Source organism: Hipposideros armiger, unplaced genomic scaffold (assembly GCF_001890085.2).
Source record: "Hipposideros armiger isolate ML-2016 unplaced genomic scaffold, ASM189008v1 scaffold_526, whole genome shotgun sequence".
In the NCBI taxonomy this organism is placed as follows: domain Eukaryota; kingdom Metazoa; phylum Chordata; class Mammalia; order Chiroptera; family Hipposideridae; genus Hipposideros; species Hipposideros armiger.
In genome coordinates, this window is record NW_017731876.1 from 963834 (window position 1) to 979554 (window position 15721).

Here is a 15721-nt window from a genome sequence, read left to right on the forward strand (position 1 = left end):
CTCACGCTGGCTGCTGGCTACATACGGTCGCCAATGGCAACCCACTGCCACAGGGGCTGCAGCCTACACCGTCGCCGGCGACTCACGGCAGCCCAGCTTCAGGTTGAGCTGTTGTTCAGCATCTTAGCTGTAGAGGGCAGCGTCACTGGTCCTTATATGTGGGATCCGAACCCGGGTCCTCTGGCGTCCCAAGCCAGTTCTAAACCATCGCGCCACTTGGCCGGCCCATTCATTTGTTTATTTTAAACAGAAATCAAATGATATCACAGGTCTCTTCCTGGATATGGCCAAATGTTCCATCAAGAAATAGCTTCAGGGCCAGCTGAGTGGCTCAGTTGGTTAAGAGCTCACTCAAGAGTTTGAGCTCTGAGCAACAACAGTTCGATGCCCGGCCTGAGCTGAGCTGGCACTAAGCTGCCAATAGGTAGCAGGATGGTTCAGCTAAAAAAAACCACACACACACACACACACACACACACACACACACACAAATAGTTTCAATAATAATAATAATAATAATAATAATGTCTTTAGTTTATGTGTCATTACCAGTTGGTCCTAAAACAACACTGTGATGTAGTTTTTACTGACCCTTATTCTGGGAGTGAGGATGTTGCTATCCAACAAGGTTAAGTAATTTGTCCCAGAGCACAAAATGAGGGAGTGCCTAAACTGTGGCTCAGGTCTGTTTGATTTTAAGATTTAATTGGCAGCTCTTGCTTCTTGCATTTGGGAAAAGACGAGTTCTCTCCTCTTTGCAAGAAAATGCTTTTCATGTTTTCCATAGCTGACTATTCCCACAAGCAGAAAGGAGAATTCTACCTCTCATATTTTAATACTTTGAATGTAAACTGACCATTGTGGTAAAATTTTTAGCAGTTTTGCATTATTATTTAAGAAAATAACAAGAAACAAGAAAACTAATCAGGGCATTTCTGAGGCTCAGCTTAAATGGTTATTTTCTTACAATGAAACACAATTTTAATTTTTCCTAAACAAATGAGGTTTAACAAAGGATATCAGCCTAATAATGAAGAAATGAATTTTAAAATACTTTAGATTGTTTTCCATATATATTTTGGACTTTGTTATCAATGACATTTGGTTTTGAATGGTATTTTCCATGTCACATTCAATTAAATTCAATGCAATGCATTCAACATGTAGATGGGGAGGGCAGGTGTGGAGAAAAGGAAGCTGACGTTCAAGGATAAGACCAGGTTTGGGCCAAATGGCCCGAGTTTACCACCTACTAAATGTATGAAGGTATATAAGTCAGTTGCTCTCTTGAAATCTCAGTTAAACTCATCTGAAGAGTGGAGGCTAATTCCTGCCTCAAAAGGTCATTATTGTGATGATTAACTGAGACAAGGTATGCTAAAATGCCTATCTTGGTGCACAGGCCATAGGAAGATTTCAAAAGAACTGATTGTATTGCAGTGTAACAGAAGTGCAAGCAATGCAGGGTTATAGAGACTGGAGGAGGTCATCATTAATGAGTGGTATAGGCAAAAGCTCATGGAGTAGATTACATTTAAGTTGGCATTTAAAGAATGGGTAGAATTTCAACAAGTAGAAATTAGTGATAACAAAATTCCAGTAGAATAAATGGATTAAATAAAGGCAGAAAAATGTAACTCTGATCCAGGAATCCCTAGTGGTGAGGATTAGCTTGGTATGAACAGAGGGGAGGAATTAATGGGATGATTAGATTGATATATTCCATTTCAATCAAGTCTAAAAATACCACCTTGTAATCATTATTTTATGCTCCATTCAGAAAGGAAACAATCCCAACCAACTAAACAATGACATGGAAGTTATTTTAATGAAAGGGCTTTTTAAGAATCAATTAGACATCATATATTATTCTCATGCACAAATAGGAAACAAAATAAAAGCAAAGCAAGTTGGTTCAAGAATGCCTAAAGCATTGTCCCTTTCAGCATCCTGAGTCACTTGTGCATTCAGCACCATACTCTGTGCTGCCAAGAGCTCTGAGGATGTGGTGTTTCTTAAAGGAGTGCTCTGTTGTGTCTCTGAGGTTCCCTCCAAGCTGCTGACACCCACTCCACCTTCTGATGTGTGTTCTCAGGCAGTGGCAGTCATGTCACCATTGCCACATGGCTGCCAGAGATTTTTAAGACACGAACTGATTTCAGAGATGGGAAAATGTGCCTTTTAGAAAATCTTGGGAAGTTGGTGGCTGTGAAAGGCTTTGAAAATATAATACGGTTAGAGTCTGTACTGTGTAGCCAACTGAGAAGCAAAAAAAGAAAAAAAAATGATTTTGCATTAGATGGGTGTTTTGGGTGATTCATTCTGGCAGCAGGATATGGAGGGATGGGAAGGGGGGTAGCTCCAAAGTCCATGGGTTGGTGCAAGTTGAAGGTGGTCCCAACCCGGGGAACAGCTGAAACAATGGAAAAATGGCAAGAGAATGTCCATGGGAATGCCACTCTACTGAGCAAGCTCCTAATAGTTCCCTTTCTTATTTAGACAAAAATAGTCTAATCTTTTAAATTAAAACATTGTTTTTCAGCAATCATCTCTCTGGGCTCTAAAATAAGAATGGAGAGATTTATAAAAAAAAATCTGGGAAGCTTCAGTTATCCAGGCTGATAAATCGATTCCACCTTTTGAGCCTTTCAGTGCATGCTAGGCTCTGAGCTAAATATGGAATATGCAGCAATGGGTATGATTCAACCCCTGCCCCTGAGGGACCCCAAATCTTACAGTGACTACAGAGAAAACTAGATTTAGAACATGACGTAACGGATTCTGTGTGGAGTAATGCAGGGGAGGAGTGGCGAGCACAGAGGAGATGGCATTTAATGCCTCCGGAGCCTGGGGTGGCACTGAGGGAGCCACAGAACAGCTTTTGATCAAGATACATAAAGGCCGAAGCAAGAGCAAGACAGGGTGGGTTTTCCTGCTCAGATTTCAAATCTCTTTCAGTGGGTAGTTTTATTCCCCAATTCCTTCAGGGCAGGGTATGCACGCCGGTTCCTAGGTCAAACAGCCCCCATGAAGATAAGCAAGACTCTCACCCCCTCTGTACACCCTGTCTCCTTACGAGGCTCAGGAAGTATCAGGAACACAGTGCAGCCTTGGTCACTGGTTCTCCCCCGCTCCTAAGTGTGAACCATGTTGGGGACAGAGCCCCTCCCCTCACCAGCACTCCACTGCTTTGGGAATTTTCACTCCTTGTGGAGGAAGAATGTCCAGGCTGTTCTATTACAAGCCAACATATCTGTGCCTTGTAGGGAAAAGTTGTCTCTTGTGATATTTACTCCGTCTTGGTGAGGAAGTAGATTTAATTGTCTCTTAGATTGACATGCATAGCTTGCACCCAGAAAAATTTCCAGGGAGGGACTGTGGCAATAAATGGAAACTCTGCTGTTTTGAGTCATTACGCCAGTGATTGGTGTGGTTCTCTATAGGGTCTGTCTGCCTGAAGGGGACCCCAGGTCGGACACAAAGGTGCTGCTTGAGTCTAATGTCCTGTCAATTACTGAGAATAGCTCTGTAAATATATATCTATATAGTGCCAAACTAGAAAGTGTAAAAATTGAGAGTAAAATCTGCCTAAATTCAGCACCCTTTGATGCCTAGATATTGGTGAAAGAAAATAAGTCTCTTTGGTGGAATTGTTATCCATATGTTTACGATGTTTTAGATTTAATTTTTTACATTTAATGCTGAGGAGGTTTTCTAGCAAGGGTAAGTCTAACTGTGGTTATAAACAAATGGCAAAATGCAAAATGGCTCAATGAAAAGTGATGGGAGAAATCTATTTTTTACTCACGTAGGGCTCAGAATGAGTGTTTGTAATTGGCACGCCGTAACTAGTGACCCAGGCTCGCCCTTGCTGCTTCAGAAGTTACCATGCTCATTTACAAGAACCCAGAAAGCAGACAAAAGCATCAAGGGCGAGGTGTGGGTCATTTCTGGGGGACGGGCTTGAAAGGAGCCTGTCACTTCTGCTCATATTTCAGAGGCTAGGATCCAGTCACCTGTATACAGCTGACAGCAAGAGAGCTTGGGACGTAGGCTAGCTGTGCGTTTAAGAAGAAGAGGAAACATGTTACAGGTTAGTGACACCAAATACAGTATGTCCCGCTGTTCGTCCCCACACAGAAAATACACTCTACCTCTTACCAAAGGAGGAAACTAAAGGTGCACACAGTTGCCACATCCAACGTTGATCTCTGCGTGATGCACAGTCCTTTCCATTAGTTCTCGGTGACCCGGTCGCCCTAACACACGCCATAGGCAGCAATGGGGCAGAGAGAAGAGCAGCGAAACTCCCATTCAGAAAAAGAAGACCCTTGTCTTCTGCTGCTCAGAGTGATGATGGAACCCAACTGGGCAGGTGCTGTGAAGGCCACCTACCTAATATGGAGGGATTTTTAAATGTTTTATTATTATTGAAATCAACCCTGTTTCTGTGCTGTGGAAAGAACCCCAAAGGACCTGGCTCCCCCTCAGAGGGGTTTTTCTTACGTGTTTCTCTTCCCCACTTCTGAAGTGGGCATTGGAGAGTACACCTTCCTTGGGGGGTGTAGGACTTTCATAACCCATTTCCTGTTTGTGGAAAGTTGGTTTTCCAAGGACTGTTTTAAGCCTTAAGCTGTTAAAGACGTTTTTAAGCCCAGAACCATGGTTTCTTTGACAATACAAGTCCCTTAAAAGCTGTGCTGGCTTCTGATCTATTGGCTTCAGTAAATCTCATGCACCAGTAACAACACCCAAATCTTTTATCAGTCATTCAAATTTTCAGCAGTTCATTATGGAAATTCTCAAATGCAAAGAAACAATGAAAGAATTGGATGGTGAGCACATGCATACCTGCTGCCTAGCTTCTATCATTAACATTTAGCATGTGTGTTTTATCACATATCTGTTTCTTACCCCTGTCTTTCTTTAACTATTTTTCTTTCATGCATTTCAAAGTATATTGCAGACTTGATACACTTCCTCCTAAATAGTTCAGAAATACATGTACCTGTGTAACCCAGCCCACTATTTAGATAGAGAACATAAGTTTTATATGCATGTTTTCTCTTTTTGGCTATAATTTTGTAATGACCTCCAGGAGCATGTTAACTTATTGCTTTACTTATGACCTGGGGACAGTGAAAGGTGCATGTGGTTTGGGGTATGAGAAGAATCGATTTCCTCCTGTTTAGTAACTTACTCAGGCAAGAGAAGCCGCATAAAACAGAGAGGCTGCTTCAGCAGGGAAAGACGGGTCAGATTTTACGTATTAAGTGAGAGTCTTATAGATAGCTTATCCTTTGGTCTGCCATTTTATTGCTCTGGTTTTTTTCTTTTCCTGTCTTCCTGTTGGTTACTTGAACCTTTTCTTAGAAATCTATTTTAATTTATCTATAGTGCATTTTAATACATCTTTTATGTAAAATTTTAAGTGACTTCTCTAGGTGTTATGTTATACATACCTACCTAGCTTAACGGTATCCTCGTGTTGACATTTTCCCAGTTCACGTGAACTGTGGAAGCCTTAGCTCACTTTAATTTCCTTTCCTTTTTACATTTATACTATAACACCTTAAATCAGTGGTTCTCAACGTTCCTAACGCCGTGACCCCTTAATACAGCTCCTCATGTTGTGGTGACCCCCAACCATAAAATTATTTTCGTTGCTACTCTATAACTGTAATTTTGCTACTGTTATGAATCGTAATGTAAATATCTTTTTGTTTTCCAATGGTCTTAGGCGACCCCTGTGAAAGGGTCATTCGACCCCCAAAGGGGTCACGACCCACAGGTTGAGAACCACTGCCTTAAATGTTTTTCCACATACATTGATAATTATATCAAAGAATGCTATAATTTTTACTTCAAACATGACACACAATTTAGAAAACTCAAGAGGAGAACAAAAGTATATGATATTTATCCTTATACATTTACTCTTTCCATTGTTCTTTATTCCTTTTTGATGTTCCTAGATTCCTTCTGTTCCATTTTCTTTGTTTCAAAAACTTTCTTTAGCCATTTCTTTTCGAGTAGGTGTGCAGGTGACACTTTTTCTTAGTTTTCCTTCATCTGAGAATGCCTTGATTTTTTCTTCAAGTCTGAAGTATATTTTTCCTGAATATAAAATTTGGGTTTATAGCTCTTTCTTTTCAACACTTACAAATTATGGTAATTTGAAGCCACGTCTTCCTGGTTATTTCTGATAGAAATCTGCTCTCATTTGAATTATTTTTCCCCTATAGGTAATATGTTACTTTTCTCTCACTGTTTTTAAGGATTTTTTGTCTTTAGTTATTAAAAGTTTGACTATAATGGGTCTTGGTATACATGTCTTTGAATTTATCCTCATCAGGGGTTCAGTAATTTTCTTGAATCTAAGTTTCTGAAATTTTTACTCATGATTTCTTTGATTTTTTTTCAATCCCACCCTCTTTCTCCTCTTCTTGAGACTCTGACATACATAATAGACCTTTTGTTATATCCAAAGACTTTATTCATTTTATTTCAGTCCACTTTCTCTCTGCTATTCAAAATAATTTCTATCATTCTATCTTTCAACTCACTGATTCTTTTGTCCTTTTTACTCTACTGTTGAGTCCATCTATTGAGTTTTTTATTTTGGTTATTGTGTTGTTCAGTTCTAAATTTTCCATTTGGTTCTTCTTTATATTTTCCATTTATTTACTGAGATTTTTTTTTTCTTTTTCATTTGTTCCGAGTATGTTTGTGATCACTCACTAAAGCATTTTGTATAACGGCTGCTTGAAAATTCTTGTGAGATAATTCTAACATCTGTGCCATCTTGGTGTTATCTGGCGATTGTCTTTTCTCATTCAAATTGAGATTTTTTTTTGTTCTTATTGCAACAAGTAATTTCTAATTATATCTTGGGCATCCTGTGTATCATGTTATCACAGTCTGGATCTTATTTAAATTATTAAATCTTCTGTTTCAGCATGCATGCCTCCTCTGCTACCAGGCTGTTGGAGGCAGGAAGTCCCCATTTTGTTTCTGCCTTATCTGGTTTTCATTTGACTCTGCCATAAATGAGAAATTTTTATTGTGTTAGGCCACTGAGATTTTGAGATTGTTAGAGCAGGTAGTATTAATTAGCCCAATATTTTAGGAAAACATAAATTTGTTTATCTGATCTATGCAGATCACTGACTCATTTTTTCATTTTGTTTTATTCATGTGGACAATATAATGTTAGGTAGGTGATGTGGGGATGTGGGCGGGGGAAATTAGGAGCTAGGGAAGAGCAGCTTTTCTCTGTGCTTATTCAGGAGTATTTACTAAATTAGCATTTCCATCCTGGGCCATAAAGCTCCCTATGATCATTTCCCCAACAGCCTACCTACCCCAGGAGATAGCCACCCACGACCTGTGCACTGATGAACATTTCACCTTCTCAGATAGTCTTCTGTCGCTGGCTCCATACAGCAGCGCTCGTGGGCTGAAGAGAGGATGTGGTTCGGTGAGTTTCTCTTTTCACTGCACAAGTCAGCCTGTGCTTTGTAACAAACTCTGAAATCTGTGTACGGCAGGTGCTGCTTCTACAGGGGGCATGTCAGGAAGTGCGAACCTACTGCTGTGGTACCATGCAGCGGGTGAAGGCTATTCGATGGCACGACCTGCTGCTCGCTTCCCCATCGGGCCTCAGATTCTGGCTTCAGAAGGCACCAGAGCCTTGTCCTCTCCAAAGGACATTTCCCTCTTATCCCTTGTTAAAGGGAGACAGTAAGATTACTGCCCCCACCCCCTCCACCCAGGCTGGGGTCCAACTAGAAGGGACCTGTAAGTCCTGTCTGTCTAGCTGGGATTGAAAGGAATAACACATGAAGCACTTAGTGAGCCCTGTGTCTGGCACATAGCAGGTGCTCAGTAAATGTTAGCTTTCTTCCTTTCCCGTTCCTACTCACATGGTGTCCTCTAGGTAAAGCACACAGAAAACTCTTGTGGCCCTGCTTGTATCAGTCCATTTTTGGATGTACAGACCGAGAGTTCTTCGATTATGATTATATAAACTCTGTAGGAAGTAACTTCGGTTACTTTAGTAATTAACCCCTTGAACAATGTCCCAACCCTCCTCCTCCGCAGCTGTCATTGGAGCAAGACAGAAAGGAGACAATAGCATGGACACGAACTGGACCTGCATCAGACAGCCTGGGTGCATATCCACATTCCAGCTGGAGCGTTGGTTAAATTAGAAATCTCTTAAACCTCCAGTTTACTTGTATGGAAAATGTTGGTAATAGCTTCCACAGAAAACTGTGAAATGCAAACCCTAGCACAAGCATAAGGTACTTCGGTAAGCTTCTGGGATACCTTTTTTTATTTTCATTTTATTTTTTTCTGATTGCCCTTTGTTGCTATACTTCCAGGTGTCTTGTGCCACATGCTTCTCCCCCAGACCCACCGATGGGCTGTGTTTTGTCAACAAGGGCGATGCTTTGGCCGGACCATCCATCCATGCCCCTGGACTCCCGTCGTCTTTCTCGGCTCATGTCAAGAACGCTTCGGCTTCAATATATGCCGCTTTAAAACGTCCCATCAGAGCACAGCATGGGGAGGACACCCTGTCATTCCGTAAGGCTTTATTTTTTGTATACTCTTTCAACTCCTCCACAGATCCCTCTGTGATTTATACACGTTCTTAAGGTGTAGTGACATCTCACCCCAATTCAGAGCCAGCCATTTTACAAATAGAAAAGCCGAAAAGTTAACATAGCCAGCAGACATGAAATACAACACATGGGTAAGGTGTCTGAGATATTGTTACCAGGGGAGTGATCTCTTTGAATTTTCCGACTTTGCTTAAAAAAACCTCACTGCCTTGATATTGGCTTAAACTTGCATTCAATTCCATTAAGGTGTAACATCCCTGTTGTCTCGCTTCTCTGTTGACAGAGTTTTGTATATTTGAGAAGGCATTTTCTCACAGTCGGGGCTTTTGGACCTCTGCTTTATTTCACAGCTGTCTATACTCGAGGCCATGCTTTCTGGACATCTACTTTTAATTTTTCTGCCTTCTGCCTCTTTGGAACCCATTCAAGTTCTCCTCCACAGCTACATGAGGGCTCACTTGGGGGACATAGTACATATTTCCAAGGAAGAACACGGAATTTTGCAAAGGGAGGAAAATCACATTACGGAAATCTTATGTTCCAACTCTGTTCTGACCCATTAATTCTCTGTGTGATATCTCAACGATCCAAATCACCTACATGCCTTCAAATAGGCCTCGTTTTCTTCAGTTGCTTTCGGTTCCCCGGTATGTTTCCTCTCCTGTCTGGAGAGGTTTCCTCCTCCATCCTTGGACTTTGTTTGACACAAAGTAAGCTCATGTTTAACTTTTGCCACTGCCTTTTTTTGTTTTGTTTTGCTTTCTCACTTGGGTCTCCTGAGCTAAATGGATCCTGCACAATTTATCTCATGCCTTATTGCAGCTGTTACCACTTTGCTCCAAAAATGTTTTCCTCATATTCGATTACTTTGTCACTCAAGCTTATCGTTATGTTGACATATTATTCCCTCCCGCGTCTAGTTAACTTAACATTTTGATGTGCTGCACAAAAGAGCAAACGCATTTGATGTCTTAAAGTGGCAATCCTGTGTGGGGGAAAGAAAAGGTTTATTTGTAAATTTGTCACTCTAATTGAGCACTTTGCAAATCTATTCTACCATCATTTCATTTCTTTTGATTCTGTTGAAGAAGCAAAGAACGGTATATTTCTGGGGACTAGTAAAATTCTTTTACATAATGATAGATATTCCAGAAAAAAAAAGAAAAGACCATTTATCTGTTTTCTTCCTTTACTTTTCTTTCGTTTTTTTCAAAGCCTTTGTTAGGATGCTGACAGTATATGCCGTGAAATTTATCAGGATTTATTTTTAAATTTCTTTAGCCAAGGAAACTTTAATCTCTCCCCCCTTTGACAAAATATCCATATTCCATTCAACTCTTAGTAAGGGGAACTATATCTCACAACTACCCTTAATTTTAATTTTCCTGATTTCATCCTGTTGTTTCTGGTTAGAAGCTGGAGGAATTTTACCTAGTTCTTTGCTTATAGAATTTTAGAACTGGAGGGAAACCAACAGAATGTCTAGTCCCTCTTCCCAATTTTTCAGGCACCAAAGTTAAGGATGGTTGAGTTGGATTGTCTGTGGTCACAAGACTGGTTTTAGCAGAACTGGAACCAAAGCTCTGGTCTTCAGGCTCCCAGCCCATGTCTTCCAACCTCTATGATGTTTAAGAACTTTGAGTATTTCCACTTGTTTTGTCCACATTCTGTGAATTGTCTTCTTAGAATGCGTGGGTGTGCCTCAGGCTCCACAATGCCCTAAGTGGTTTAATTCCCTTTTTCAGTGATGGAACATTTCGGTTGATAAAGAGGAGTATTATTCATTGGTTCATTCACATCTTGAAACCAGGAGTAGCATTATATTCATCTGGGTAGTTCTGAGTACCAGTTCTAGTGCATAGAATGTTCTTTATAAATATTTATGGAAGCAACGAATGAGTGAAAAAACATCTCCTGTCTTACAAGCCTCTGTGAATTATCAGGTATATAAAAAAAAAGAAAATAAGATTTCTTTCCATCAGTGAAAATGTAATCTGTAGCTGAAAGCACAGGTGGGAAGTAACAATGTAGGAAACTATATTTAATTGACAGAATGAGAGAGCTATAAAAGTTCAGAAATGGAAAACTAATATAGCTAGAGTCTATAAAAATACAAGGAGTGTGGATAGAATAAACACCAATGTATGTTGTAGAAAATAGGAATATGTCTTCAGTTTGAAGGGTATCTCTTCTTGAAAAATATAGAAAGTAGAAATAAAGGAAACAATTGCTTTCCACAGAGAAAATAGAGGAAAAATATCAGTAACATACTGTAACATAGGGACCTAGGGGTGTGTGTGTGTGTGTGTGAGAGTGAGAGTGAGAGAGAGAGAGAGAGAGAGAGAGAGAGAGAGAGAGAGAGAAGAGAGAGAGGAGAGAGAGAGGGAGAAGGGAGGAGAGAAGAAACTGTTTGATTAAGCAAAATCATGAATAATAGATTCATAGTTTTAAATTCATGGTTTAAAAATGTAAATTATTTTATTATGTTTTAAGACCATCTCATGAATGCACTCGAAGGCCTTTGTCTCATTGCTGAGACCTACTAAGTATGGTGAGTAACTTTCCTAATTAACATTTATTGTAAACTAGATTTTCATTAATTCTTAGAAGTGAATTGGGAGGTGCAGGTGTATTTCTTTTCTATTGATTCCAAACATAAGTTCACCACTTAATTCAGTAAGGAGTTTAGGGTTTTGGTCACAGATAAAGTATCCCCTTTGAGAAGACTGAATATTGAACAGCTTCAGTTTTAAGGTTTGCACTCTTGGATCTGGGGCTTTGGTTATTCCTGAAGATGGTAACACTCCCCCTCTGTGGACTTTGGCTTCCGTAACTCCATCTGAAAAATGAAACTTCTATCCCAAGACTTGCTTCTCCTTTGGAACAGAGGAAAGGCCGTGGACTGAAAGTCAGAAATCCAGGGTTTTGATTATGCTTGTAGACCAGGAGCAGTGAAATTAAACTTCCTGAGGCCTCAGTTTCCTCACCTGATAATTTAGAACTATATTCTGAGACTACTTTCTCTCAGGATGTATGTATTCATTAAGGCTCTTTGGTTGTAAGCACCAAAGCAATTCACTGAAAGGTACAACTGGGATCTAAAAAGATGTCACGTAACCAGGTTCCAGAAAGGAGAAGGCCTAGGAAGGGTGGAGGTTCAGAGAAGCAGGATGCAAGAGCCTACCCTTTCTAGATGCTTCCATGAGGATGCACGTAGTTCCATGTCATGCCATTTGAGGTTCACCTTCCAAGGCCCAAGCCTTTGATTATCTGATACTCATTCCTGGGCAAAGATAAACCTCCAGCCCTGCCTAGGCTTAGCCAGCGCTCTCTTCTTAGAAGTTGAATTGCAGGGAAATGACTGAGAGAATACAAAGGTAATGGGATATGCTCCCAAGAAGTCAAGGCTGCAGATTTTAAGGACCAGGTCCAAGTCCTGTCTTCCGGTAACTCGAACATATTTTTTCTTCCTGAGGATACACAGGCTTTTGCCAGAAACAGTAATCGGATTCTGCTTTAGGGAATGTTCTTCCCCCATCTGATATGGGATTTGGAGGTGTTGTAGTAATCTATTACTGCCAAACAGCCACCCCCAAACTTAGTGGCTGGCTGAAGACAAAAGCCATGATGGCCTAGCCCATGAGTCTTTGGGTCAGTGGGGATGGTTTTCTTTCCTCCACATGGCAACAGCTGGAAAGGCTCACCTGGGGCTGGGGCATCCACAGTGGCCTTGCTCACATACCTGGCAGCTGGTGCTGACTGTAAACTGGGGAGCCCTCAACCCCATCTAGGCTTAGCTTCTTCTCCTCCCTCACCTGTGCACTCACTCCCTTACCCAAATTTCCATCTGAGGCCCTTCTAGGGAACTCAGTCTCAGTCCCTGGGCCTCCATGTCGTCAGCTGCACATGAGAGGAGTGGGACTCGATTGGGTGTCAAGGCCATTCAGGCTGGGCTTGAACAGATGGCTCTCTCCTGCTCCCCCATCTCTTCCTCCCTGAGTTAAGGGGGAGTTTTCCCTGGACCCTGAAATCCATATTGTTGACAGGCAGTAGAAAGTTCACAGTCTTTCAAATCACACGGATCTAAAGTTCCTTCTGGCTCAGGGGCCTTGGACCGGCTCCTTAATTTCTCTGAGCCCAAATTTCTTCATTAGAAAAATGGGGATATCTGTGTATACCTCAGAGGATTGTTATGAGAATGAATTGCAGTAAAGCCTGCGAAACACTAACATAGGGGCTGGTACACAGAAGGTGCTTAATAAATATTCTTTCTTTTTTTTTTTTTTTTGCTCCAAGTCTCCATCTTTCTAAGACATGATGACATTCCCCTTGGGATGAACCAGATCAGAAATCCAACTACAGTGTATTTTCCTGGGATGTGGTTTGATAAATAATAGTGTTTAAATGATGTCCTTGGGGAAGACAGTGATTTGGTGTAAAGTGTCAACAGTCGGAATTTGATCGTGACATCTAACCCAGAGCTATGGTAGGGTCCTGAGACCCATGATTTCCTAGTGTTTAAAGGAATAAAAATTATGTCATTTCAGCTGGCTTTTTTTCCTAAGGTCACAGAATTTAATACAGAAAAACAAATGAGAAAAGGGGTTCTCACCTTTTTCATATTCATTAAAAGAAACACATGTCTACCGACCCCATTGCTGCCACACTGTACGCAGCACACTCAGTGCAGGGTTAAAAAAAGCTATTCAGGCTCCAAGTTAGAAAACTTCATTGAAAGATTGACCTGTTTGTTTCTGAGTCAATAAAAGTTCAAGACTAAACTTTGGAAATGAAAGCCACAAATGTGTTCACTTATTCCCTACCAGCCTCTCAGCCTTTATATCTACTTACTGCTAAGCCCTGACTAAATTCTTACTTTTTTAACATTTTGCCAATAAAAAGTGAGCATGGCTTCTTTCTTCCTGCAGGTAACAAGCCACGGTTACTTTTAAGTGGAGGCTCAGACGACGCGGCTCCACAGCTGAACTCATCCGACCCTGGTGCCGTGGGAAGGATGGCCTTTGAGAGTCGTTTTCTAGAACATGTCGCTTGGAGGCACTGCTTTCTCACTCGCGTGGCTGGCCTGACAATTCGAGTTGCCTTCCTTCACTAGAGAGCCACAAACCCTGATTGTTCAATTAATTTCACAGCGAGACCAGCCTGGGATTCGCAAGAGCTCCAGGATCATTTGTTAAGCGCTGCGCTTCACACACCAGATAGCAACTAGAACCAACTTTCAAAGTGTTTACTTTTATCTACCTTCACTGCTACCAGTTAGACAGCACACCGCAAGAAAGATTTCATGGAGATCGAAGAAACAGCTCGATAAGCCACAGAGAATTCACTGATGGGGCATGTTTTTCTATATAATTTATATTCTTATACCCATAATTTAAGGATCCTTCTTAACTCTCGGCTCCACTTTAAATACAATGCATAGAAAAACAAATAAAAGGGGCACTGTATATATTTAACGTATTAATAATCAAAGAAATATTCATTAAAATAACTGCAATATTTCTGTCCACTAACTTGGCAAACTTATGTATGTATACGTGTGTGTATACATATGTATGTATTTATAAGGGAAGAGTTTGAGGATATGGACGCCATCATATACTTCCAATACAGGTATAAATAAGACAACCATTGTGGAGGGCAGTTTGGTACCCTGCATCCCAACCTTTAAAAAGGAAACCTCTGAGCCAATTCTACTGTGAATAATTAACCTTAAAGAAATAACCAAACATGCTCAACAATCTCTTGGCAAAGATGGTATTGAAAGCATCATCTTTAAAAATAAAAACTGGAAAGAAAAGACTAACAGCAAGAAATTAGTTTAATAAACTGTGACTTATCCCTTCAATGAAATAGTACACACATGTCAAAAGTGATTTTTCAGAAGAATAGATGAGAAAAATAATTGTTACAAGAAAAAAATTACCTAAGGATTCAGTATGGTGGCTATTTCATTTAAAGTGAACAGAAACACATGTATAAATAGATATTTCTATGACACATATGTGTACATATATAACATATGTATATATTTATACGTGTATGTGTGTGAGCGTAACACACTTTCCTTTCTTCCTAGGCCACTGTCACTTAACTGGTTCCCTTGTGTCCACTCTATGTCACTCCAGTTAAAGCAATGAGAGTGATGTTCTTAACCAGATCATGTCACTGTTTTGCTTTAAATCTCTAATGCCTTCTTTCTACACTTAGAATAAAACTAAACTAGTCATACTTTCAAGGCCGTGTGTGGTGTGGTTCCTTTCTATCTTTCTGGACTCATTGTTTTAAGTCAGTAATTCTTTTTTTATATGAGCAATCAACAACATTCTATGTAAAACTGCCCTGATAATTTGGGTGACGTTTCAGGCTGTAGGTGCGGTGAGCTTCATCAGGTGTCTCAGGTAAGAGATAAGTAAGAATGTTAGATGACTAGGATGGCAACACACTCAGCTCTTCTCTGTCACCAGAAAGTCAGAGGTGACCTGCAGGGGGGATGGGATGGGGATGGAGGAAGAATAACAGAAACCCCAAAGCTTATAAGTTCTATTCTCAGCTTGCCCCTCTGGAACAGCAGGAAATCTCAGTGGAATTCTTAAAATCAGGTTTTAAAGATTTCATGGGTCTGCTCTGAAAATGCAACCTGAAGGGGACTCATTAATATAACCTTTCTGCCATAGGTAGGATCTTATTTAGCTAATGCTACTTCTATTTCCATGAGTTCCCTGACATTTTCAAGCCAACCATTAAAATGAACAAGGTGCCATTTTGTAATTGTTTTCTAATGCTCAATTTATTCCAAACTTGAGCTTCTTGTCCAAACAAAACCACTTCACTGATTATTTGCTAAGTAAGAAAAATGAAAAGAAAAAAAGTTAAGAGCTATGGATCTTTAATTTTTCTTTTCACTGAAAATTTTAGTTATTTTCCTTGTCATAAAAAGAACATTTATTTGGAAGAAAATAGAAAAAAATGATTTCCTATAATCTTACCAACTAGAGATAAATACATAGACATATGCAGGTACAAATATACATACATATATATATTTTTTTCCATACAAACATACATACATA

The 15721-nt window shown here is 40.2% G+C and overlaps 1 protein-coding gene across 14 annotated transcripts in view; it reads left to right on the plus strand.

The window, feature by feature from the left end:
- Positions 1-14865, plus strand: part of LOC109396571 (uncharacterized) — a 61224-nt gene extending 46359 nt beyond the window's left edge. For 6 of the 14 annotated variants that reach the window (XM_019668458.1, XM_019668460.1, XM_019668462.1 and 3 more), the window contains 5 exons: positions 7356-7480; positions 7551-7613; positions 8104-8173; positions 8388-8592; positions 13781-14865. In XM_019668458.1, coding sequence (XP_019524003.1) covers positions 7356-7480; positions 7551-7613; positions 8104-8173; positions 8388-8592; positions 13781-13850 — 533 coding nt within the window. In that variant the 3' untranslated portion in view covers positions 13851-14865. Of the gene's footprint in view, positions 1-3998; positions 4094-7355; positions 8307-8387; positions 8593-11123; positions 11182-13558 lie in introns of all 14 variants that reach the window. The other 8 variants (XR_002126861.1, XR_002126863.1, XR_002126862.1 and 5 more) reach the window with 7 other exon arrangements.
- The last annotated feature ends 856 nt before the right edge of the window (positions 14866-15721 follow it).